The sequence below is a fragment of the Lepidothrix coronata genome, unplaced genomic scaffold (genome assembly GCF_001604755.1).
Source record: "Lepidothrix coronata isolate B3197 unplaced genomic scaffold, Lepidothrix_coronata-1.0 Scaffold301, whole genome shotgun sequence".
Classification (NCBI taxonomy): domain Eukaryota; kingdom Metazoa; phylum Chordata; class Aves; order Passeriformes; family Pipridae; genus Lepidothrix; species Lepidothrix coronata.
Window position 1 is genome coordinate 62714 of NW_016690481.1, and position 23492 is coordinate 86205.

The window sequence follows — 23492 nt, forward strand, 5'->3', positions numbered from 1 at the left end:
TCTCTTTATAAAGAAAAGTTACTCAGAGCAAGAGACTGGTTGGCCCCTGACTCTAAAAACTATCATTGATATTTATTGATATTTTCACTGATCTTGTAAGAGTTCAGACATGCAGGTTCACTGACTGATAACTGACCTGCTGCCCAGGTTTGCTTTGTGCTGTAACACCCCCCACACTCTGCTCTGTCACAGCAAACCTCTGCCAGAAAGCGAGAAGGCTCTTTCTCTCAGCCCCTCTGCTTTGCTGCTTGAGAATTTATAGTGATTATGGGCAATTACAGTGGGTTACACATTTTTTTTAAGGCACAGACCCTCCTACCCCCTGTTCAGAGACGTTGGTGCTGTCAGGAAAGGACAGTGGTGCAAAAAGCAAATCACTGCCACGGGACCAGTCGCAGAAAAGAGATGATAAAAGCAAATGTCGGATTATCTCCCTAATGCTGGATTATCACTCCTAACAAGGTGAATGGCTTGTCTTGGCAAATGGCTTCATAAGAATCATGGATAGTTTTGAAAGGGTCTGTGTGGTCACACTTCAACCACTGGCTGCTCCAGTTCTTGTCAGCAGAGCAAATATCACACCTCTCACGAATTCCTCCAGCGTGCCACTAACCACAGGCTCAGATTGCAGAGTGGCTCAGGGGAAAGGTCTGGGAGCGGTGTCAGTCACTCTCAGGGTGAGGAATAAAGCAATATAACTATCTGGAAACAGGCAGCATGAGTGGAGGCTGCATAACTCTACAATAAACTACACAGCTGGGCACTTAAAGCCATGATACCCCTGCAAGAGGAGTCATACATTGGACAAGACCAAACGTGCTCCAGAACGCTCCTGAAATCACTGCAGGGAGGGAACAGCCCTGCAAACAAGGGAGGAAACTGTGGCCTGTGGGATTTACCAATATCTAGGGGAGAAGATAAATCAGCAGCCCCACCCTCTGTGCAGCACAACTCAACAGAGAGATTCCACGTCAGATAGGATCAGTACAAGGTTTTATCCAAGTGGGATTACACACCAGCACAAAAATAAAACATTCTGTATTCTACATTATATTACAAAGGCAGACAGTCAATAAATAGGTCAATAAATTATGGGAAGCACAGAAGAGCGTGTGTGAAAACAGGTGAAACTGGGTTTAGCTGGTGCATGATAAAGTCTTTTGTGTTCATTCCCATGAAGTGCTGGAGTGATTCTTTCGAAGACCCTTATCACTTCCAGGGAAGATAACTTTCCCTTAAAAGTGTAAAACAGATGCAGGGACAGTACAGTAGGCTCTGGTACGGGCTAAAAGAGTCAACATCACTTACACTTTCCCAAGAATCTGACAAATTTGCAGCTTAGTATAAATAAAGTGACGGGTCTATTGTTTCTCAGCCCCGACACCTCCTTATCACCGGGATTTGTTGCGGAGGAGTGGCGGAAACATGGCATGTGACTCCTTCTTTATGCTTTGGGGAGGGGGGCAGTGTCTTTATGAATTGACAACTCCAGCACTCACAGAAAGGGAAGATCCTCCCTGTCCCACTGGGTCGAAGGGGTTTGCTGTTCTTCCCTGCTCGGTGCAGACTTGGTGCAGCACTGCTTGGCCACTGGAGTGGGACTGTGTGGCTGTATCATCTGGAACTTACTGGACTGAGTAGTGGGATAAATTTCTTAGCTGGGATAAATTTCAAGGACAATTTTAGGTGGTACAATTTCAGGGATTCAGGAACTGTTCAGCACCTCTTTCTGCTACTCAAAGTTCTGGCCCTTGAGAGACAACCTGTGGCCACCACAGCAAAACCAGAGCTTACACAGACTGGTTTTGGACTAAACCTGCACAGGGGTAATTTCTTGCCATGGCCCACACCTGGCACTGCTTCTGGACCCCTTGTTTTCCTAAGGAAGGTGGGAAAGGAAATGGTTCCCTTCAGCTCCAGATGCCAAATCATCCCTGCCACTTACCTTGAACTGAGACAGGGAAAGAGTAAGGAAAGGAATAAGAAAAAAGAGAAAAAAGTCTAACTCCTTGTTGTGCCTTAGTGATTTAGAATGATCAGACAGAGAATAAGATCTACAGAGATAAATTTTAAAAAACTGAGCATGTAAAGATCTTTATAAAGATTTTACAGAAAACTGAACAATCTAGATGTGACAGGCCATAGCTCACCTATCTTTAGCAGCCCTGCAGATGCCAATGAACACTGAGAAAGTACAAAAATATGCCTTTATTTCTGAGAGTTTAAACGTGCCCCTTTGGCACAAAGAGCTCTCCCAAACAATCCAATGATCTGCTCCATGCCCTGATGGGAGGAGGGACTGGGTCATAATTTGGACAGCGAAGAACAGCAAGAAGGAAGCAATGGACCAAAATATACAATCCCTGCGGTCGTACGACTTGCCCGTTCCCCAGAACAGGAAACACACAATTATCTGTACATGCCTCATTAAATAACCTCATTAAATAGCAAATCTGAAATGTACAAATTTACAGACTGAATCATTAAATACTCCCCCTGTGCCCTCCCCTGTGCCTTCCCTCCTACTATCTGCAGCCACACTCTGAGACCACCATGCCCTCGTATTTGAACTTGTAGGTGACCACCCCTGCATCCAAGTAGAGAATAGAGATGGGGTCGAGTTTGGTGGGCACGCAGCAGGCCTTGGAGGCTTTCTGGGGGTTCTTCAGGTGAACCAAAGTCTTGACGATGGCGTGCTTGGTCGGTGTGACGTGCTCTGTCAAGGGGTAGGAGCACACTCCGTGGCACTCGTAGGCTTCGTACCCCGCCGGGGCGATGATCCAGGAATCCCAGCCGATCTCCTTGAAGTCGATGTAGAGCGGAGTCTTTTTGCAATAGTTGCCCTTTGCGTTCCTGCGGATGCGGGCGGTGGAGTCGTAGATGATGTTGGAGCGCATCTGGAGCAGCGCCTCCTCGCCGGGCTGGTCGTGGAAGTGACCAACCTCCAGCTGCTCCAAGTCCATGAGCTGCTCGTGGTCTATCATCTCGTTCAGCTCTTCCTTCTCCTCCTTCTTGTCGTTGCTCTGGTCGTCGGAGTACACAACCAGCAGGGGCACGTGCTTGGCCTCGGAGTTGATGTCGATGTCGAGTTTCCCCTCCCCGTCCCGCTCCTCCCCTTCCCTGCTCTCGATGTGAACCTCCAGCCGGTGCGTGGTCAGCCCGGCCCTTCTCCAGCGCCGGATGGCCTCGGTGACCTCAAAGCTCTCCCACTCGCTGCTCGTGCCGTAGATCTGCCTGGATGCCAGGGCCATCAGCTTTCTCTCTTCTCCTACCCCCACGTGGACGTTCTCCAGCACTTCAAAAATGGTGACTTTCCTGTCCAGCCCCTCGTAGAGCATCTGGTCCCGCTCCACCAGGGTGTAGAGCCTCAACTCGGCCATGGTGACCTCCTCATGGTGAGGGATGGAGACGTTGAAGAGAAGAGGGTATTTCCGAATCCCTGTGACACCAGTAGGATGGGAATCCAAGTCTGGAAAGGACAAAGATCAGATACTTTAGAAGGATGTCAGTACATCCAGACACAGACACACTGAAGTTTATCCCACATGTTTTCCATTGCTTGGTTTCAGCTAAACAGCTCTAGGAAAGTGTTTTTTCAGCACTTCCCAAAACTGTACTTGGAGAAAAGGCCAACTTTATTTTAGATGTCAAAGGACATGCTACAGACCATAAACCTGGATTTAGACATTTTCCTACTAGCCCCAGCCCTTCCAGAGACTTCCTTCCCAGCTGGAAGGATTATATATCAAAAATGTGTGGCCTAATACTGAAATACAAATCCCTCCTAGGCTGCTGCACAGCAGCTATTTAATAAACAGGGAAAAACTTTCCTCAGTGTCAGAGGAAGGGAAGAAGGGGGTGGCACTGGAGTGAATGTGAAATGGGCAATGTAAAAGCTGCATGTGCAAGGATCTGTGTCTGCTCGGTGTTTCTGAGCTAACAAGCATTCCCTGCTGCTCAGACATCCCTCAGACACTGCAAAGGCCAAGCACTGGTGGAGGAAAAGTTGCTCTGAGAGATGTAAAGGCTCCTGGTTGGGAAGAGCAGGTGGTGAACACCCAGTGTGACCCTCCAGAGCATCAGTCCTGCCACAGACCCGGTGGGTTTCAGGGGAGCAGTCAAACAGGGCACTCAACCAGGCCCCCGTGGCAGCTTTAGTTGACAAAACATGTAAGAAGTACAATATCTGCCTGTCCTGTCTGTGCTTGTTTGGACACAGACAAGGTGGAGTTCTGCCCCAGTGCAGGGATCAGCTCCCTGGGGGGATTCACTGCCCCCTCAGAACCCAGAAAACACATCAGGACACAGCCACTGTAATTTCTGCAAAGGCAAACTCTTCATCTCTGACTACTCCATTTTTCATATCTTTGTAGAAAACTGACACTGATAAAGCTGCAAGTACTGGCCATGCTCCACCAGTGCACTTAGGCAAGCAGTTAATTACCACCAGCACGTGACTTGTCCTGCTTAATTCCAGTTTTGAGGCTTTGAGGCACCTGCCTTTTTATTTTTTAATTTTTTTTTCCATTTTGAATTTTCATCTGTTCATAACTAAAAAAATGAGGGGTGATTCTGCTTCCATTTCCCTGCATGTCAGTTGGTAAAGGTGGTGCACAGTGCCAGGGTAGGAGCAGACTGAGAGCTAAAGACAATGTTATCTAAGCTGAGCTATAATCTCCACACTGGAAGTAATCTTTGGGGTTTCCTAGACCTTAACAAAGCTTACAAATAAGGCCAGGGTGGAGAAATTCCACTTGATCATATGGAAGATGAGCACAAGGAATTTCCCAGGAGGAAGGAGAAGGTCACACCATGTGTAGGAAGCTGAGTGAGTGTTAGCAGGGCAGGAGAGATGGTCCATTCTAAGCCAGGTTGTGACTCTGCTCTTCAGCTGGAAAGATCTCCTGCTGTTCCCAGTACACCCCTAGGAGGGTCAGGGAGGAAGATTTGGAGTCCACAGGAAAATAAAATTTTCCCATGGGGCTTTTATTCAGGTGTTAAGAACTGATTACAGCCCCATTTACAACATTATGGTCCATGGTTTAAAACAAAGAGCAAGTTCCAGTCATGCAGCCTGTTATATTTCTATAATAAAGGGTTTAATGGAAAATAATGAAACTACCGTTACTGCCACTTTTCAGCAGGAAAGGAAACAACAAAAATGTCATGGTCTCTTTCTTCTGTCCTTATCATTACAAATAATGAATTTCTCTATCAAAAGAGCTCTTTAGCATGAAATGGATGGTTCCTGGTTTCACAGACTTTCAGGACACATAGCAAACATTGACTGCACAGTCCTTCAACCGTGTGCAGTTACGAAGCTGGGTTAACATAAGCAGTCTGACTTCACATCGTGCTGGTTTGGACTGGAGGAGGGGAGAGAAAAACTGAAATGGCAGAAGTTTAAGCCAAGTTTACCTCATCTGGTGTAGAACTTCTGCAGTGATGACACAGAACTGCCAACCCCACCTGTGATGCTGGCAAAGGTCAGTCAGTGCCACTTCAGTGCTGCAAACCTGGATTTCAGTTTTGCAGATGGAATGATTTCAGAGTTATGTCCCTAAACTATTTTTCTTGAGTATATTGTTCTTGGCATTTTTTAATCCCATTAATTTTTTCCAAACAGTGCAAATTGAGAAGAGAACAACCCCAGTCCTGTGCGTGTCCTCACTCCTGCAGGTGAGCAGAGATGGGCACGGCTCTGCAGGTGAGCATCTGGGCACCACTGGGCATAACTGGCTTGCCACCAACCCTCCAAAGAACTTCTCCACACTGGAGAAGGTGTGTAAAGAACCTTTAAACCACAAAGTAGTGCCTCTTCAAACCAGAAACTCGCTGCTGGTTAAAGGTGCCCGGGCCTGGCAGGAGGTCTGAGCAGAGCAGGGCTTTGGGATTCTCTCCTGGCATCTCACTGCACTGCAGAACTCAAATGACTTCCATGGAGCCTCCCCTCATAGCTCAGCATTTTGAATATGCAAATGTTAGAGAAAAAGCAAAACTGTCTTTGACTTCACTGATTAAAGTAACAAAGCATGAGAGAGGCCCCGTGGCAGTTTGAACAGCTGCGTGTGCCCCTGAGAAGTTACACGTGAATCAAGTGGAGTAATGGGAATTTGGAATTGGTTAGTTGAAAAACATTTTTAACATAAAACCTGCGTTGGTGTAAAAAGGCATTGGCAAATTACTGATTGTTAGTACTGAAGAATTATCTCATCCTTGTTGAACTGAGAGGGAATGATGAAGGAAAAACATACAGGGAAATGACCTAAGGGCACAGTTAGACTTCTTCAGATTTTGTTTGTTTGTTTGTTAGCTTGTTTTTATTAGGAAATACTTTGGTCCTCCAAAGTAAAGCCTAAGGGTTATCTAATATTCCACTTCACATATTTCTATGTATTTGCTGGACTGTGCTCCAGTGCCAAAGGAAGAAACCATTACAAACACCACAGGGATCAATAGTGAGAGGATATTAACAGAAAGCTGTATTTGGTTAAGCTCATAATATGAAAATATTGCACCTCTGAACAGTGTGTAAAAACATCTCTTGCCTTCATTTCAAATATCACTGAAGGTACCCATTTGAAAATCCAACCAGCTAATTGCAAATGATGGGTGTCATTACAGGGATAAAGAAAATGATGCACCAAAATTATATGTGGTGCTGCCCAAATATGAAAGGCATATTTTCCCCCAAAACCTTGCAGTCTCCAGAGCAAAGGACAAGGGATCTGTCCCACAAGATGTTGGATCTGGGCAGCCCTGGCACACCCAGTGTCAGCTACCGATTTCCGAGACCATCCTCACCTAAAGGCCTTTTTCTCCAGCTCAGCTCGTGCTCAGTGACTGGTCAAGACATTTCGCTCTGACTCTAAAGACGCTCGTTTCTATTCTCTTCTCCCAGAGATGCACATTTCTTACCTTCATTTTTGAAGCTCCTGATGATGTTTGCAGAAGGCATCGATGTCCTGTCGGTGGCAAACCTGTTGTACAGCTCTAGCATGTACTCTGGCGGGTCCACCTTGGCCGATTCGTGCAGGGGAATGTCAGAGAGGTTCAAGGTCTTCAAAAACTCGTTCTTCATATTCTGGAGCAGCGTGTTGAAATCAACCCCATCCTGCTCAGAGAGAATCTCGTCGAAAAGAGGCGCGTCTTCCTCCAAGGAAGAGTGCTCCAGGCTCAGGATGGGACTGCAGGCAGCAAGGTGAACCAGGAGGGAGAGAACAGCCCACAGCTGGAGCACTATGGAATCCATGGCGCCGCTCGAGCCTCCAACCTCAACGGGCTCTGGCTCCCGTGAGGGCGAAGTGGCCGTTTTATCCCCTGGGTTGTGCGCGGCTCGTGTCACACAGAGATGACAAGTTTGGAAGCTCTTGTCTTGAAACTTGTGATCCGTCCTGTCTGTCTCCCCCTTCCCCCTCCCCAAGACCAGGGCCCGGTAATTGGATCTGACTTGCTCTCTGCTATGGCCGCCTTGCCTCCCTTATCTCGGGCAGCGTGAGCTGCTCACCAGATTTGTTGCTATCTCGCAATCCCCTCTCCCTTAATGAGCGTTTTGTAAACATTCTGCGCAGGACACTCAGAGATAGGACAAGTTTCTCCTCGGAGAGGAACTGCCCTTTCTCTCTCCCTCCTGGTTGCCGACTTCCTCCGCCGTGCGTGAACGACTTTGCTCCACGCAGATTTCAACCAACACGTAAATTCCACAGAGCCTCTGTCCAAGTGCATCCATTTCACACCAGGGGCAAACAACAGCTCCCTCAAGGTAACAACCCTACCCTTTTCCAAACTATTTTAGAGTCAAGTCTTTATGGTACACTTACATAGGAATTTCTTTGGGAAAAGTTCCGTTCTGTGCTTGTCCAGCACAAAGCCCGGGACAAGAGCTCTCGGTTCACCCACAGCACCGGAGTCACGAGGCCCTGGATGTGGAGCAGCACATGAGCTCAAGATGAGCAAGGAGAATAGCATCCTGCAAGGAGCAGGGAGTTGGACTTGATGTTCCTTACGGGCCCCTTCCAACTTGAGGTATTCCATGATTCTATGACTGGAGTATTCATGAACGATTCAGAAAATCTGCACTTCCTTCTTAGTCACATATATGTGACTTGGCAAGTTACAGTTTATTCTCAATCAGCCCCAGCATTGCCAAACAAAAAATTATTAAAAACACACAAAGGCCAACAGACAACTCTGATTTCAGCTCCACACCAATTCAAACAGCTCAGAGACACAGTGTGGGGAACGTGGAAATGATTTTGCAAAAACACATGCTAAAATTTGCATGGCTACACATAAAAACACGTGGCTACAATTTTATGCTTTAGTGTGCAAATATCAACAAAATGTGAGCATTGTGAATGCAAAAATAGGTCTGGTTCATGCACGTTGTTCACTTAAATCTACCTGTCCTTCCCAGGCTTTTCCCCAGTGCCCTCGTTCCGGCGGCACGGCCGGAGCTCAGCTCCTGTCCCCGAGGGGTTCAGCACTCAAGATAAAGAAGAATTTCTGCCCCTGCTGCAGAGGTTTTCTTTTCAAGCACTAAAAACTTTACCAAAGACTAAACCACTGACCTGCTGGGTTTTCTGGACTCTGCTCTTTGTCTGAGCACATCCACTGATTTGTTACCCCACCTCTGCAACCTTGCCCCTACTTCATTAGCCCAAATCTAGCACTGGCAAAATGGCCATAAATCCAGCTCACAATTACAACCATACTCAGGTCATGCCTGGTTTAAATTAATACTGTATTATTTATTAAATATCAATGTAACAGAGTGAATTATATTACATATATGATAGAATAATTAGATAATAAACATATAAATATTTATAAGTAATGTATAAATATATAAAACAAATAAAATAAACAAAATAAATATATAATAAAGACATAGTAAAGATATATGACAGAATAAATAAAAATTAATATATAATAAAGATATATAATAATATAAATAAATAAATAAAATAAATATCTCTGTGAAAATCACATGCAGTGTTGATGTCATGGAGGCAGACTTTGTCATGGTATTTTAACCTCATTTTATTCAACTTTTCTTCCTCTGAACAGGAGGACCCTGGCAATAGAAGGCAAGTGTGTTATCAAGGTCCCTGTTTTTGCTACACCACATTGGAAGTAGGTATTTGAGCTTAGCAAGATTAATTTAGACCTCGTTGTGGAGTTTGTGGTTATCTGTGCAAGTTTATCTATAAATCCTCTGCAGCCTTATCAAAGGCCCATCTCTGGATGTTGTGGCTTTCCAAAGCTAAGAATGGAAAACTTTGGGAAATTTTGGAGCAGTTTGGGTCACTTTTGTTAATTAACTTTGAGGCAAAAGCACAGTCTTCTTTTTGTTGGAGTTTCATCACCCAGGTAAGGGTTTTACTGCCAGAGGAAGTGAGATTAACACTAATAACTGTGAGAATAGACTTTGCCTTAACTCTGTGATGCAGCACAACAACGGCTCCTGTAAAGGGAAATCTTTGGGATGGACATTCATCCTGAGAGTGATACCTACAGAAATGGTTTCCCTTTTAGTGTTCAAATATTCACTTCAGAAGTGCACTGATTCCATGTAAGTGTGCAGATATCATTAAATTAAAGAGTGAAGCACACTGGAAGAGCTGCTGCACTGGGGTCTGTGGTGCTACAGGGCTCCTTTCCGAGGGGTTGGGGTTTTCTGTGACTTTCAGAGCTGAAGGGCTTGAATTTAAAAGGGTGTCTTCAGCAGGTTTTTAGCTGGGTCTCCTCTCTCACTGTGAACACATCAGCTTTTTGGGGGACTGCACTCAATCAGACACCGAGTGAAATTCTTCTCTCTGTTACTCTGTTAATGCAGATGAACAGTTCTAGAGCCAGAGGAGATTCCCTGTGTTCTCTCCCGTTTCCTATGAATTAAAACTTAGCCTGTTGTGCAATCCTGGATCCCTGGGTTTCCAGCAGTGGCAGAAGCAGCTCCGACCCTGCCCTGGAGCAGAGGCTGCCTGGGACCTCCCTGAGCCCTGCTCAGCCTGACACATTTCCTGTGAATCTGTAACTTCACACCCTGCAGATATAACCATGTAAAGTAAAAAGCAGCATGAGCACGGTGCTCTGACATCGATTTCCTAATCCCCAAGTGTGTCATCTTGCTTCAGTGCCTTGTTAGGAACAATTCCTGCTCAGACGTTCTGAGTGTCTTTGCATTTCCACTGTCATTTTGATAACTCCCTGAAAAATACAGAGTGCAGGGAGTGCAGGGTTATACACAAACCAGCTTCTGCTGATTTTCCTGACTTATTCCATTTAGACCCTGCTGGGGATGTGCCAGATGAAGAATACCCAGAGAGTAAATCTGATATAGAAGCAGCTTCCTGCTTCCTTGGGCTGCAGGCTGATGGATTCAACACGTACATAATTATTTTTTTCTGAATTAAATTGTTTAACACAAGGGCTTTATTTCATGTCACCAAAATGAAGAGGTTTGTCCTTTTTTCCCACTTGAACTGCAATTTCCATGCACAAAAAGTGTCCTAGAGAGGAATTGCTCTCAAAAACATCTATGACGAGTAGATTACCTGAGGTAGCTGGAGAGGGAACATTAATAAGCATCACTTGTTAATCATGATTAAACCTGTGGCATAAACAATGAGCCAGTTGCATTAGCAATAAATGGTGCATCAGGGTCACAGAATCCCAGAATATGCTGAGTTGGAAGGGACCCCCAGGGATCACCAGGTCCAACCCTCAGCCCTGCACAGGACCATCTCCAAGAGTCATCAGGCAGGCTGAGCTACACAAAGGTCTCTTGGCCCTCACTCCTAGGAAGTTGGTGTCCATCTCTCCAGTTAATTTGCAGTTGTACATAAGAAAATGCAGCTGCTGAAAGCTCAGGGCTCTGCACTGAACCCTCCAGCACCCACCACACCCAGCTCTGGGGAATTCGTGCTTCGCCCTTCCAGTTGATCTGGCTCGTGGTGGAGGTGGCACTGCAGGCTGGAAACGCTCCATTCTTGTGCCATGGTAAGAACTGGAGGGGAAAATCATCCCAGGGAGCAAAGAGAAGCCTTTCCTGCTCCCAGGGCTCAGCAGAGAGGGCAGGAACACACGTGTGGCCGAGGCTCCGCAGCCGCTCCCGGGAACACCTCGTTTGTCCAAAGGGTCAGTCCTGAAGATTGTGGGGCTCCAAAATAGCCTCTAATCTCAGGCACCCCACAACTTCCTCCCAGCTGATGCCCCCAGGGCTCCTCCTGTCAAGAGGCAGCAGGAGAGCCCAGCTGGAGCAGGAATGTGAGAGGCAGGAGCGGTGCTGAAAGGCTGGGAAGTGAGGCTGGGCTTCACCGAGTGTCAAGGTCGAGGATACATGAGATCCGAAGGGTGTGATGCTCCTCTGGGCCAGAGGAAGTGGGGAGAAGGAATGTGAAGTGTTTCTGAAGCTTCCTCAGCCTGCTTTTCAGGATGGAGGAACACCTACTCCCACCAACATGCTCAGATGTTGGATCAGCCTGGGATGTGGAGCCCTTCATTGGAGAAAGAGGATAATGTTTGCTTAAATAATGGTTGATGTTTGTGTCCTGGGCTTCCTGGAAATGAACAGTTCCTCAGGGAATAAAAAGCAACTTTTCCAGTTAGTTACATAATGTCACATCTAATTTCCCCACATGTAAACTCAGGTGGATTGGGGTTCAGCAGTCCACACCTTAACAAATTTAATTAAGACCTTAAATTAGATTATTATTATACACTAGAGATTTTTTAAAATGTGAAAAAAATGTTTCTTTGTTTCTAATTTTTTTTCCTTTTTTTCTAATTGTTTTAATGGAATCTATTGAAAAAATCTCTCAGAAAACACCACCAAGCAAACCCACAGAGATTAAGGTTCCAGTAGAGGGAAACAGAATTGTTCTCGGATTAAATCCAGAAGCATTACTTGAAGGAAAATATTCCTTTGAGTTGCTCTTTTTTTTTTAATATTTGAAGTTAGATATTTGCTGAAAAAAATTCCATAAATAATATATTGGAGGGGGAGAGGATATTAAAATGTTGCTTGTCCTTCTTCTTGGATATGAATATAAAAATCATAGGTAAAACTCTGGCTGGACTGTGGAGGTAAAAACATTTCATTTCAGATTTTACAAGGCAAGGACTCACATCCTTGGTAGTTTTTGGGGATAGAACTTCAATCTGCAATTCCAAATCCCCACATTTAGGGCAGGTGAGACAGGAAACCTAACAAGCATCAAGCACTTCCAGTATCCTGTGATCTCAAAGAGCTTTGTAAATTTAATTTAAGCTTTATGTCTATTTGTGTCAGTAGCACAATTAGGCATTTGCATTTGATAATAAATAAATCCTGTCCCCCAAGAACATGCACTGTATATGGGGAGACCCCCAAGGTGGCAAAGGGGCATAAAATTTATGAAATTCCTTGCCCAAGGAAGCAGAGGACATGGACATCCTATCCCACCCTGCTCCTGCAAGGGACCTGCTCTCCAGCACAGGGGAACTGTGCTGGTTTCTGTACTAAAACCTTTGAGAAAATCAAAAAAAGTCAAGCCACCACACTGCCCCCCACGGGGGCTTTTGCCCATCAGTTATGGAGCACTGATAAAGAACAGAGTGTGTTCAATGGGAGAACAGGAGTGACTCTGGTGACGTTAATCAGGACTGGAAACCACTGGGGTCAGTTGGAAAAGACCCCCACTGCCCAGTGTAAGGAGCTGTAAGACACATCCCTGCCACCCCACTTGGATTCAGACTGAATCAACAGCAAGGCAGCTTGCTGAGAAACTTCTAAAATTTGTTCAGGGCAAACCCAAAATCCTTTTCAAGAGCCATGGAAGCTCAGGATTTGAGTTCCAGGACACCTCAGGCACACACGAGGTTTCAGGGAATCAGGAGATGGATCCAAGAGTGCTTCAGCAACCACCACGGCATGTGATTTGAGGTTTTCCAAAATACAGGGATGAAATTATTACAAAAATGCCCCCCACTGGTCCCTGTCAGGAGATGGCTCTGGCATGAGGTAACTGCTGGGTGTGATATGGGAGATAAGGAAGAGTGTGACACTGACAGTGTGATGAGCTTGCAATGGAATAACTAAAATTAGTTTCCACTCCTGCCTCTGCCCAAGCCCTTATTCCCGTATGCCTCAATTCCTGACTGCTCTGGATTCCCTTCCCATAAATGGGCTGTTCCCCGTGGCTCTATTCGGGTTTCCATGTCACTGGAAAACGAGAAGATGGTATTTAATGAAAGAGTGGTGGGAGAGGAGTGAGAAATGTGTTACAGCCTGCGTGGGCAAGAAAAAGGAAACAGGGAGAAGGAGGGAAGTCACTGGGCAGCCCCAAGGGCAGGGAATTGTTTGGACTGTGTGACACCAACTCCTGACCCGGAGCACCAGTGACTTTCTGTGGGAAGCCCAGGGCATGTCTTCCCCAGCCATTTCCAGGGCAGGGAAAAGGATGGGGCTCACACGACCAGCAGGGCACACGAACCACCTGCACTGCCTCTGGAAATTCCTTTTTCCTCTGGAGTTGGCAAAAGGCCCCAGGAAGGGAGTCCACCCCTGCAGCACCAGCACAAGCCGGGCTCAGCCTCGGGGCAGTGGCCACACAGATAAATAAGGATAAGCTGAGATTTCTCAAGGCAGTGCAAAGCCTGAGGAACTGAAACAGAAAGAAAAGAGCTGGAAAAAGCTGGACATGGCCTTCCTGTCAGTGTCCTGGCAGTCACAGGCAGCAAATTCTCTGCAGGCTTGTTGTTAGTGGGGCTCCCAGCTCCCTGTGGGCTCACTCCTTGAGCAGATATTTGGGAGAGCTGCTGTTTTCTAGTGTGATTGGGTGGGATTTGCACTTAATTGGGAAATTTCTAGCACACACTCATGTTCACAGCCCAGTCCTGCAGTCAGAGAGTGAGTCAAAGCAAATCCTTCAGTGTCTCACATTCCAGCATTGAACCTGCCTTTCTTCCAGCTCAACCTCAAAATGAACAAACACGGGCAATAAAAAACCCCATGTATTTCCAGGGACAGTAATTTTATATACACATTTGCTTGTATCATTTATGGGATAGGAGTTATCTCAAGAAATCTACTGACCTGTCTCCCATTAGTTCAGGATGTGCCCCCATGTGGATGCATGGTGGCTCTAACTAATATTAAAAGGTCATTACAAATTTAATACTCTTAAAGGTCACACGATTTATTAATTCAGTCCAGAACTAACTCAAACCTGGGGAGACACGATCAAAAATAAATCAGTTCCTATTTGAGATCTTCGCACAGAAAGTGGGAGCAGTGCAGGGCTAATGAACAGAGAGGAGGAGTTGTTTAATCCCAGGAGTTTGCACTCCACAGGCTTCTTATCACACTCCCTCCACAGAACAGTTGGACAGAAAAAGGTCAAGAGAAAGTTTTAATTTTACATTTTTGAAATTCCTTCTCTCATCATGCAGTTATTTGACGGTGCTTTGGCATTCATGTGGGTGTTAAACTTCAGGGAACTCTCTGAGCAGCCCCAGTGACAGTGACAAAAGCAAGACGGCCCAACAAAACCTCACAGAAACCTCCCAGACTGGTCCCCTTTCCTTGTCAGCCCCATGTCCAAACAGGCTGTTTGAGGAATACCATTCTTTTCCTTAATGAGAACTCCCCTTAAATAGTCCCACAGCCCTAAATGAACAAATTTCTTGGGAATAATTCCTAAATGTATCTTGTCCTTGGGTTTGAGAACTGTGGATTCTTAATCTTCAACAATAGGGAAAAAAACAAGCTCTGGCCACCAGAAACCATTTTGTTGACAATTTTGATTAATAACTTGAAATTATTTAACTGACAACTTGAGTACTGAGCAGAGGTGGAATATTTTCTGGTAATTTCAGTCGATATCTCAGCACGAGGTATTAATTACAAAGTCAACAGCTCGTAAGCACACCAACAAAGCATGAGGATAAATTAGACAAGCCTGGCTAATATTTGCTCTGTTTATTTGATGTTAGGGCTGGAATCAGAAAGGGAAAGCAGGTTGTGTGTAACAGTAGAAAAGATTGATTCAATAAGAAGTACTGTTTAAGTGCAGCCTTAAAAATGCAAAGATGAAAATGTATCACATTCCCGTTTCTGTAACTTGAAGCCTGGAATTATACTGGGTAAATTAGGGTTGTCAGCAGCCTCTTTCTCTTTTGAAGGCCATGCAGCCGAATATCAAATTTTGTCTTTTCTATCCCTTTCGAAGGGAAACTGTCTCGAATGTCTCATTAATTTTGGCTTCAATTGCAGCAAAAATTCCAAATACGGTCTTTTCCTCTTAGTCTGGCTTCTGCAACTTCATGTTTTGGGATGCTCAGAATACTTGTGTATTGGTCAGCATGACCAAGGGATCTGATCAAACCCTGCCAATGCCTCAGTTCACAGGGCAACTGCTGAGCCCTCACCTGGAAGACTCTTGCGTCTGTCCAAGACCAACAAAGTGAATTGCTCTCCAAATTTAATGAGTGCTCAATGATGTGACTTTGTCTTGTCAGCTTTTAAAAAGCTGCTCATAAGAGGCAGGGAAAATGAGGGTCCATTGGCAACAGCTCTATGAAAATGTCTTTACAGCAGGAAAACTACCTCGTAGCTACACAGATTGTTTGGGGATTAACTGTCACATCAGTTTGAGACCATTTTAGTGGCATCTGGATACAGAGAGTCCTCTCTCTCAGGCACTATTTGTACTGTATTAACACTTGTGAGGCTCAGGATCATGAAAACACCTTTTAATTGGAGACTTTTAAATCAATCTCCCACTTTTCAGACTCCGGTTGTGCAAGACCTGTCATTGCCACGTTGTGCTGTGCTGATCTCCTCCTCAGCTGTTTCACACCTGTAAGCTGTGCACAAACACTCCCACCCCTCTGGCACCCCCTCATTTTTAGTTAGGAACCCCCCACGCTTGGGACTGGGGCTTGGGGGAGCCTGTACCGTGCTTGAAATCACGCTGCACATCCCCGTTTTCCCTGCAGCAGCCTGGCAGGTCGGAGTGTCCCGTGAGGCGCCGATGGCAGCTTATCACATGGAGAGCATGGAACAAGCCCCTGGCAGGCCTGGTGTTAAAGGGCTCGACTTATCTGGGCTGAGTGGCAGAGCCCTGGCTCAGCTCTCAGTATGTTCACCCCGGGACGGGGCTCGATGTGCTGCTGTCAAACACCTCCCGTGTGCTCAGGGCACATTTCTGACTCACGGAGCTCCTGGAGGTGAAAACAGCCTCTGCTTCCCATCACGGCGGGTGGAAAAGGGGACTGGCCACCCCTGTTGGCTCGAGCCTCAATGTTCTCAGTTTAAACAGATTGTTAAATGCTTGACAATCCTTGCAGGACCACCTGTCCAGCGGGAGGAAGGAGAAGCTCCCCAGCAGCTGTATCAGGGTCAGTGTGGGGAGGGGGATGCTCCGTGTCCCACCCGGACAGGGCAGGATTTACAGCCTGCAGACTGAGAAAGGTCTTCTCTACATTTATAGTCTGGGCTGTCCTGGAAGCCCCCTGAATCACAAGAACCTCCTCAGAAAATCTCACTGTACTTCCTTACCCCCCCTACCCTCCTTTATATATTTATTTTGAAGGTTGGACTTGATCTTGGAGGTCTCCTCCAACCTTAATGATTCTATGATTTTATGATTCTCTTTCCATGACAACTCTCATCCCAGGACTGACCTTACAAAGTGATTGGTTAAGGATGTTTTCTCCTCTCTCAACACAGCCACAGAAGGATCAACTTTATGCTACATTTGCTTTTCTACCCAATAAGAAATGGCCAGAGCAACCTGAGGTTCAGCAGCTCTGAATCACCTTCCTCTCTTTGTACACACCCTCAGAAAATTAAATAAACTGGGAACTGCCCAGCCACAGGAGTTTGGCTGCCTCTTACCAAGCTGAGAGAAAGGGCAAAGAAAAGGACTTGCAGAAGTGTGAGAGGATGTGACCATGACTGGCAGGACCTGTCTGCAAGGAACAGAGACCTGGCTACAGAATTCCAGCCAGTTTTCCATCCCCTTTGCCCCTGGTGTCCTCCAAAAAACCCCACATCAAAAGCCACATAACCCCTCTGTGGGTTCTTCATTCCCAAGGAAGGAGCCTGGCTGAGCAGCACTGGGCAGGGGCAGGGGCAGAGGAGGCTGCTTGGATTTCTCTTGGTGGCAACAGGGTGGTGATAAGGAGAGAGATAAAAATTCAGGAGTGTTGGGGCTGCCCCCCCTTACCTGTGCTCAGGGTCACCTTGGGACTGGCCTTTGTCAGATTGATCCTTAACCCGTTGCTGTGTCCCTTTTCTGAAAGGGAAAAGACTTCATTCATTCATGTTAGAGCTTGGGAATCTTTGCTACGTGGAACACTTTGGAATATTTGATTAATAAACCTCATGCAAATGCAATGTCTTATTATATAATGGAATATATAAATACCTATATCTATTAGAGAGAAAAATCAAAAATATTAAGACATAAAAAATTAGTTTAGTTAATCACCAAGTGGGGAATAATTACATGTGAAAATAAACATTATACTGGTTGAGAAATCTGAAAGAAAGAATCCTAATCCCCTGTATCCTGACTCCGCTTCTATTTTCTGGGGAACAGATTGATAGGGATTAATTGCATTTTATTTTTAATTTATGTTTTGTTCCTTATTGGTGCTTTTACCAGCCTAATGACAGCAAGATCCAGACTGCAGTAAGAAAACCACATGTTGAAGTTGCTGTAACAATTTGCCATCTAGTGGTCAGTGGGAATCTCATTCGTGCTTGGCTCGAGTAAAGACCAATGTGTCCACCAGGATTGGGCTGTATTCCTTGGAAATCTGGCTAAGACAACCACTTAGTTTAAAAAAATAACGGCGCAAAACCCAGCTCACCTCCTAATAATTTATAATCTGAGTATTTACGGTCAGGCACCTTGAGTCAAACTGAACTGAGGAATGTTCCCTCTTTTCCTCTTGCACGTGGATCTTGCTGTGTTGTTCAGTGCTCAGCCACAGCAATTTGCTCCTTGCTGGTTACACACACCCACTCCAAAGGCAAAGCTTTTTGCCTTCTGAAAGGAAGGGATGATTTTTTTCCCCTCACAACTACGCCCTGTCAGTACAAACAGGGTGGAAAGACCCAGCAGACAAGGACACTCATTCACACCTTTGGCCTGCCAGCCCAGCCCACACAATTCTGATTTTAAACAGCAGGTTTGATTCTCCAGTCTGGCTTAATTTTATTCTGCCAGTGAAAATTCTTCCTATAAGAGAAAATTTGCCAGTGTTAGTAATTGTGCCTTTCAATGACTTGATACTAACTGGAAAACTTGCTTTCACATATCAGACAAGATACATGAAAACCTGCCATTGCTCCTGATATAAGCAGTGCCTTAAATTAGAAAGGTGCTGCTCTCCAGGGTAAGAGTTTCCACACTGAGCCCTGGTTTTGAAATGATCACAACTGGTGAAGGTGTCATACTCTGACCTTGGTCAACAGCCTTGTACCCTGGGAAACTGAGGAGCAGGGAGGTTTTTGGGAATGGGTTCAGGGGTGAAAGCATCTTGGATTAATGTGCAGCACAGGTGACCAGAAAAATCGGTGTCTGTCCTTGGCAGTGAAGGACCACAGAGGTTTCCTGCCCACAGGGATCAGGGAAGTTTAATGCACAGGGGTGGAGATGTGACCAGTTTAGGCTCATCCTGCCTGCCCCAAATGCCTGACATGTTTCAGCTGCCTGTCAGTGGCATCCAACGATACCATTGCTTGGATTCCAGACGTGCCTTCAAACACCTTCCAGGCTTTTTAAAAAAAGTTGGGAGCAAACAATCGGCATTGTCCTGATATCCCAGCCAGAGATAAAACAGTCAGACATATATTGTTTTAATTTACCAATGCACATGCACAGGTACTCCCTCAGGCACACCCAGACACGCTCCCACCGAGCTCTCTTCTACAAAAAACAAATTCCCCACTTTTTACAGAACAAACCTGACTGAGAAGGCAGGTAAACTTCCAAAACGTGCATGTTACTTTGGTGGAGAAAAGCTCGTGAAAAGATCAGGTAACTTCTAAGATCATGAGCCACATCCTGACACTCTTCCTCCCTGGACTCTTTCAGCCAATATGTTTTTAGGATCCGAGCTGGCGCACTGGCTCCTTTTTCATTTCTGGGACAGCTCTGGATTGCAGTGCTGGTGGGATCAGGGCAGCCCTGCCCCTCTCCTGGTGCAGATACCAGTGGCTCTGCTGCTTCCAAGGTGTTAACCTTGTGCTTAGAGCCAACAGACTTCTCCTTCTCCACCTGCACATTAACCTTGGGCGGTTATCGGGCCACGCTCCGATTGCTCCTGAGAACATGACTCCACCACTGTTCCTGAGGTGTAGGGCTGCAGTGCTCTGTGGGTGCCTCCCATGGAAATCAGTGGGAATTTTCCATCTATCCCAGTGGAAAAATCTCATGGATCACAATGCAAAAAGATCCTCCCCAACAGACAACTCACAAAGCTACTGATACCCGAGGGGGTCTAGGACAGGTGTTTTGTATCATATAGAGCATGTCGAAGTAAATTGAGAATTAACTTAGAATTAACTTAGCTGAGGGAGCTGGGGGGGCTCAGCCTGGAGAAAAGGAGGCTCGGGGGGGACCTTCTGGCTCTGTAACTCCCTGACAGGAGGGGGGAGCCGGGGGGGTCGGGGTCTGCTGCCAGGGAACAAGGGACAGGAAGAGAGGGAACGGCCTCAAGCTGTGCCAGGGGAGGGTCAGGTTGGATATTGGGGAAATTCCTTCCTGGAAAGGGTTGTTAAGTATTGGAATAGGCTCTCCTGGGCAGTGGTGGAGTCACGATTCCTGGAGGTGTTCAAAAAACATTTGGATGTGGTACTTGAGTGGTTTAGTGGTGAACATGGTGGTGGTGCTGGTTGATGGTTGGACTTGGTGAACTTAAAGGTCTTTCCCAAACTTTACAATTCCATGATTCTGTGACTTCCTTTGGATCATGACCATTCAGAGCAGACCCTTTGCTGACAGACTGATTTAAAGATTGCCAACATTTTCAGGCTACAATTATTTAAGGCAACAGATGGACCTGACCTTCAGGGACACTTTACCTGTTGTTGCTGCTTTTTACCTCCTTGGTCTTTCCCTGTAGTTCAGTAATAATATCAACCACCTGCAAGATAAGAAAAATAGATTAATTACAGTGTAATACATGTACATAGAACATACTGTAAACTGTGGCCTAGTCAGCAAAGAGTGAAATGGCAGGAAATCACAAGGGCAAATACAGTGTCAATAAATAAAATATCAAATTTCTTCCTCCTGCATATGTCCTTTTCTCTGCTTTGTTCAGAGCTGGGTGTACATTCCTGTTTGCCCTGTAATTAGTTATTTTAAATTGGGAATAAATTTCTTTTGCTCTGCAGCCTTTTCTAGCAGGACCTTTCAGGCTGTTGGTGATACCAACAGGCCTGGGCTCAAGGGCAGTAAATTCAGAGCTGCAACTTGCCCATGTGTCTTCACATGGGAACAGACCATCCTGTAAAACACTGGGGGGAAACAGAACATGGCCAGGTGGGTTGTTTGGTTTATGATTCTTCCTGCACTTCCTTCTGTCTTTGTTGTGAGCTGGACCCCAAAAGGTGCAGCAACACCACAACAGATTTGCCTCGGGGTTCTGCACCCAGAAGTTTCCCGTGAGCTGGACACGTGGGCTTTGGAGGTGGTGTGAGTGGATGGAGAGCTGGAGCTTTATTTACCAAACAACAAACACAGCAGTCAAAATGCAAATATATTCCTCACAGGCCTGACTGATACAATGAGACTGGCAACTAAAATTAAAGCTAGAAACAATCTTCTTCCATTTTTGAGTACTTGAAGGGCAGGAACACAACTCCCTAACTCAGAATTCAATGGCAGATAATGAGGTATATTGAGGCTTGTTTCAGAGTTCATAGAACATAAACCAAGTATTTCTGGATTTAATTACCAAAATTTGACTCTCCAGAAACATTCTTTGGCTCACCAAGAACCCACAGCCTGTTCTGGATACAAATAATCCAAAAGGACAGCTTTCACCATATGATAAAATGCTCCTTTAATAAATAGCAGATGGTTTGACCAGGAGTCTGATTTGAAAATAACAACTTGCAGACCTGGAGCCCGTTTTCTCCAAAGGAATGTCTTGTCCTCTGGCAGCCGCCCAAGGCTCCAATAAAGAGTAAATATTCAGTTTTCAGCCCCAACATATCCACCCCTTCCAAGCACTGATGGAAAGGATGTGGGAGTTCCACCATTCCTTGGGATTAGCACAAGAGCAGGGAGGTGGCATCAGTGCTGCCTCATCCTTATTTCCATCAGCCCCTGACACAAACGACTCTCCAATGTGGGCCACTCAGCAAGTGGTCACAGCTCTCTGTGCCCTGGCATTGTGTGAAAGGGAAACTTCATTCCATGTGACAAATTGTTTAGGACTGGGACAGTCTCCTCTATCTAGGTTTGAAAATGGCAAAACAAGACCTCTCTGCACTCATTAAAACCGCTGCCAACTCCCACTGGCCCCACAGAATTCAATTCATTTATTTGCAAATGTTGGCAATGTCGATCTGCTCCCTTCCTTTGTCTCCATTCACCTGTTTGCTCCCTCCCTCCAGCAGTTGTACCTAAGGTGAACCAGCACCTAAAGAGGCTGGATGCTGATGCCAAAGTGAAGTTCTCCACTATTCAGCTTCTGATTCTTCACTGGCATGAAGCAAAAGCAATGCCTGGGCCACGCTGCAGCCTGAGCACAGCAGCAAACCAAAGGGAAATGTGTCTCTTCTGCAGGAAAACTGGCAAGGCCCACTTTAATTCTGTTCTGATTTTGGATGAATAAAAAGGGCAAAGCATTTTACTCGATTATTAAAGCATTATCTTTATTTGTATATCATAGCTTTGTCATACATCAAAGCTTTGAATAGGCAAGTTGAGCTCATACCCGAGCTCTGTTCCAGCTGGAGAACATGGTCTCCATCAGAAAAGCATGCAAAGAAACCAGGCAATTCCTAGCAGCAGGAATGTCAAGATCCAGTTGCAATGAGCTGTTCACAGATGTTAAGGCCCAAAATACTCGGAATTCCTGCACTGGCACAGCCATCAGTGTTCTCTTGTGCTACAAGAAACAAGAAGACAAAGATATGATCAGTGATGAGATCCCCGTATCCAGTTAGGAAAAAATCTCAATCCCCTGTTCAAGGCTCCTGTCGGTCCCAAAACTGCACCAAACATTTGTGGTGTAACTGAGTGGGAGGAAATGTCTGCACAGCTCAAAGGTACCACGAGGACTTAAAGGACAGGAAGGTTTGAGGAGCAGGTTATGCACCGGACCAGAGCAGAGTGTTCTGATCTGTGACTCACGTTCAGTGGCTGTGAGCTGGTAGAGGGGCAGCCCCGAGCAGAGCTTTTCGATGTGTTTGCCATAGAGAATCCAGTCCTTCAAATGCCCCAGCACAGAACTGCCAGTTTGAAACAGGGTCCACACGTTATTTGGAGAGTAAACATCCTTCATGGTCTGAAAAGGAGAGGTTACACAGCATGAGTGATGTAGCTTTGGTTCCCAAACCGAAAATCACCTTCCTTTGCCTCACAAAAAAACATTAGCTAAAGAAGCTCCATGCCTTTAAAGAGAAATAAATATTTTCAATCTATTCGGAAACAAAATTCACTAGATAATAATTCTGCCAACACAGCAAACCTGAGCTGTATTTCTGCCATATTGAATTACATTAATTGGCAGTAAGTTTTGCTGTAAATGTGCTACTGCTGGGTTGGCACAAAATGGGCCAGAACTCCAGGCCATCTCCAAGAAATACTTCCAGTCATGTTCTGAAACCTCAGTCTGATTAGGGAAGCCAATGTCTGGTCAAAATAAATTGATCTCTATGCTCTGTTCTGCAGAAAAAAAAAAAAATCAAGCTGTGTCAAGCTCAAAATATCAGCAGGACAATGAAAAAAAGGGCAAGTCTTCCCAGACTTATATTGTGACCACCTCAAAATAGTCAAATTACGTCTGTTTCAAGCACTGGGGATTGTACAGTTCAAGACACCTTGACAGCCTACTTTAAAACTGCAGGGGGGCCGTGATTGTTCATTAGAATGCTCTACATGATATTCCCTGAAAGTTCTATCTTGTCGGATCAGCTCCATCATCGCTAAGACAGCAACAGAGCAACTGTTTTTGGAGGCAGAGTGGGGGGCTCCCACCACACCCCACCCATCCTGCCCTCCTTGTGAGCAGTGAGGGGTTCACTGCAGACTCACCTGTTTCTCAAACGCCAGCCGTCCGATCTCGCGCAGCTCGGGGATGTATTCCTTTTTGATCTTCATGATAAAGCAGGCATTTCGGGAGAACAGCCTGGTGGCAATATACCCCTGGGACGAAAAGAATGACGGTTAAATATTTAACTAAAAATGGCTAACACTGATGCTGGTTGATGGTCTCCACTTTAGGGCAATCCAAAAGAAACCCTGAGTGGCCACACAGGC

General features: G+C 45.7%; 2 protein-coding genes across 4 annotated transcripts in view; both read right to left on the bottom strand.

The window, feature by feature from the left end:
* Positions 1-2193: 2193 nt before the first annotated feature.
* Positions 2194-7468, bottom strand: BMP10 (bone morphogenetic protein 10). Its single transcript, XM_017837327.1, has 2 exons — positions 6919-7468; positions 2194-3469 (listed from the first exon to the last, which is right to left on the bottom strand). Exons 1-2 carry the CDS (start codon positions 7250-7252, stop codon positions 2526-2528), a joined length of 1278 nt encoding a protein of 425 aa, XP_017692816.1. The 5' UTR covers positions 7253-7468; the 3' UTR covers positions 2194-2525.
* A 14394-nt stretch (positions 7469-21862) lies between these two features.
* Positions 21863-23492, bottom strand: part of GKN2 (gastrokine 2) — a 34730-nt gene continuing 33100 nt past the window's right edge. For all 3 annotated transcript variants that reach the window (XM_017837267.1, XM_017837269.1, XM_017837266.1), the window contains 3 exons: positions 23268-23378; positions 22365-22518; positions 21863-22119 (listed from right to left, as the gene is read on the bottom strand). In XM_017837267.1, the coding sequence (XP_017692756.1) occupies positions 22028-22119; positions 22365-22518; positions 23268-23378 (357 nt within the window). In that variant the 3' untranslated portion in view covers positions 21863-22027. The remainder of the gene's footprint in view (positions 22120-22364; positions 22519-23267; positions 23379-23492) is intronic.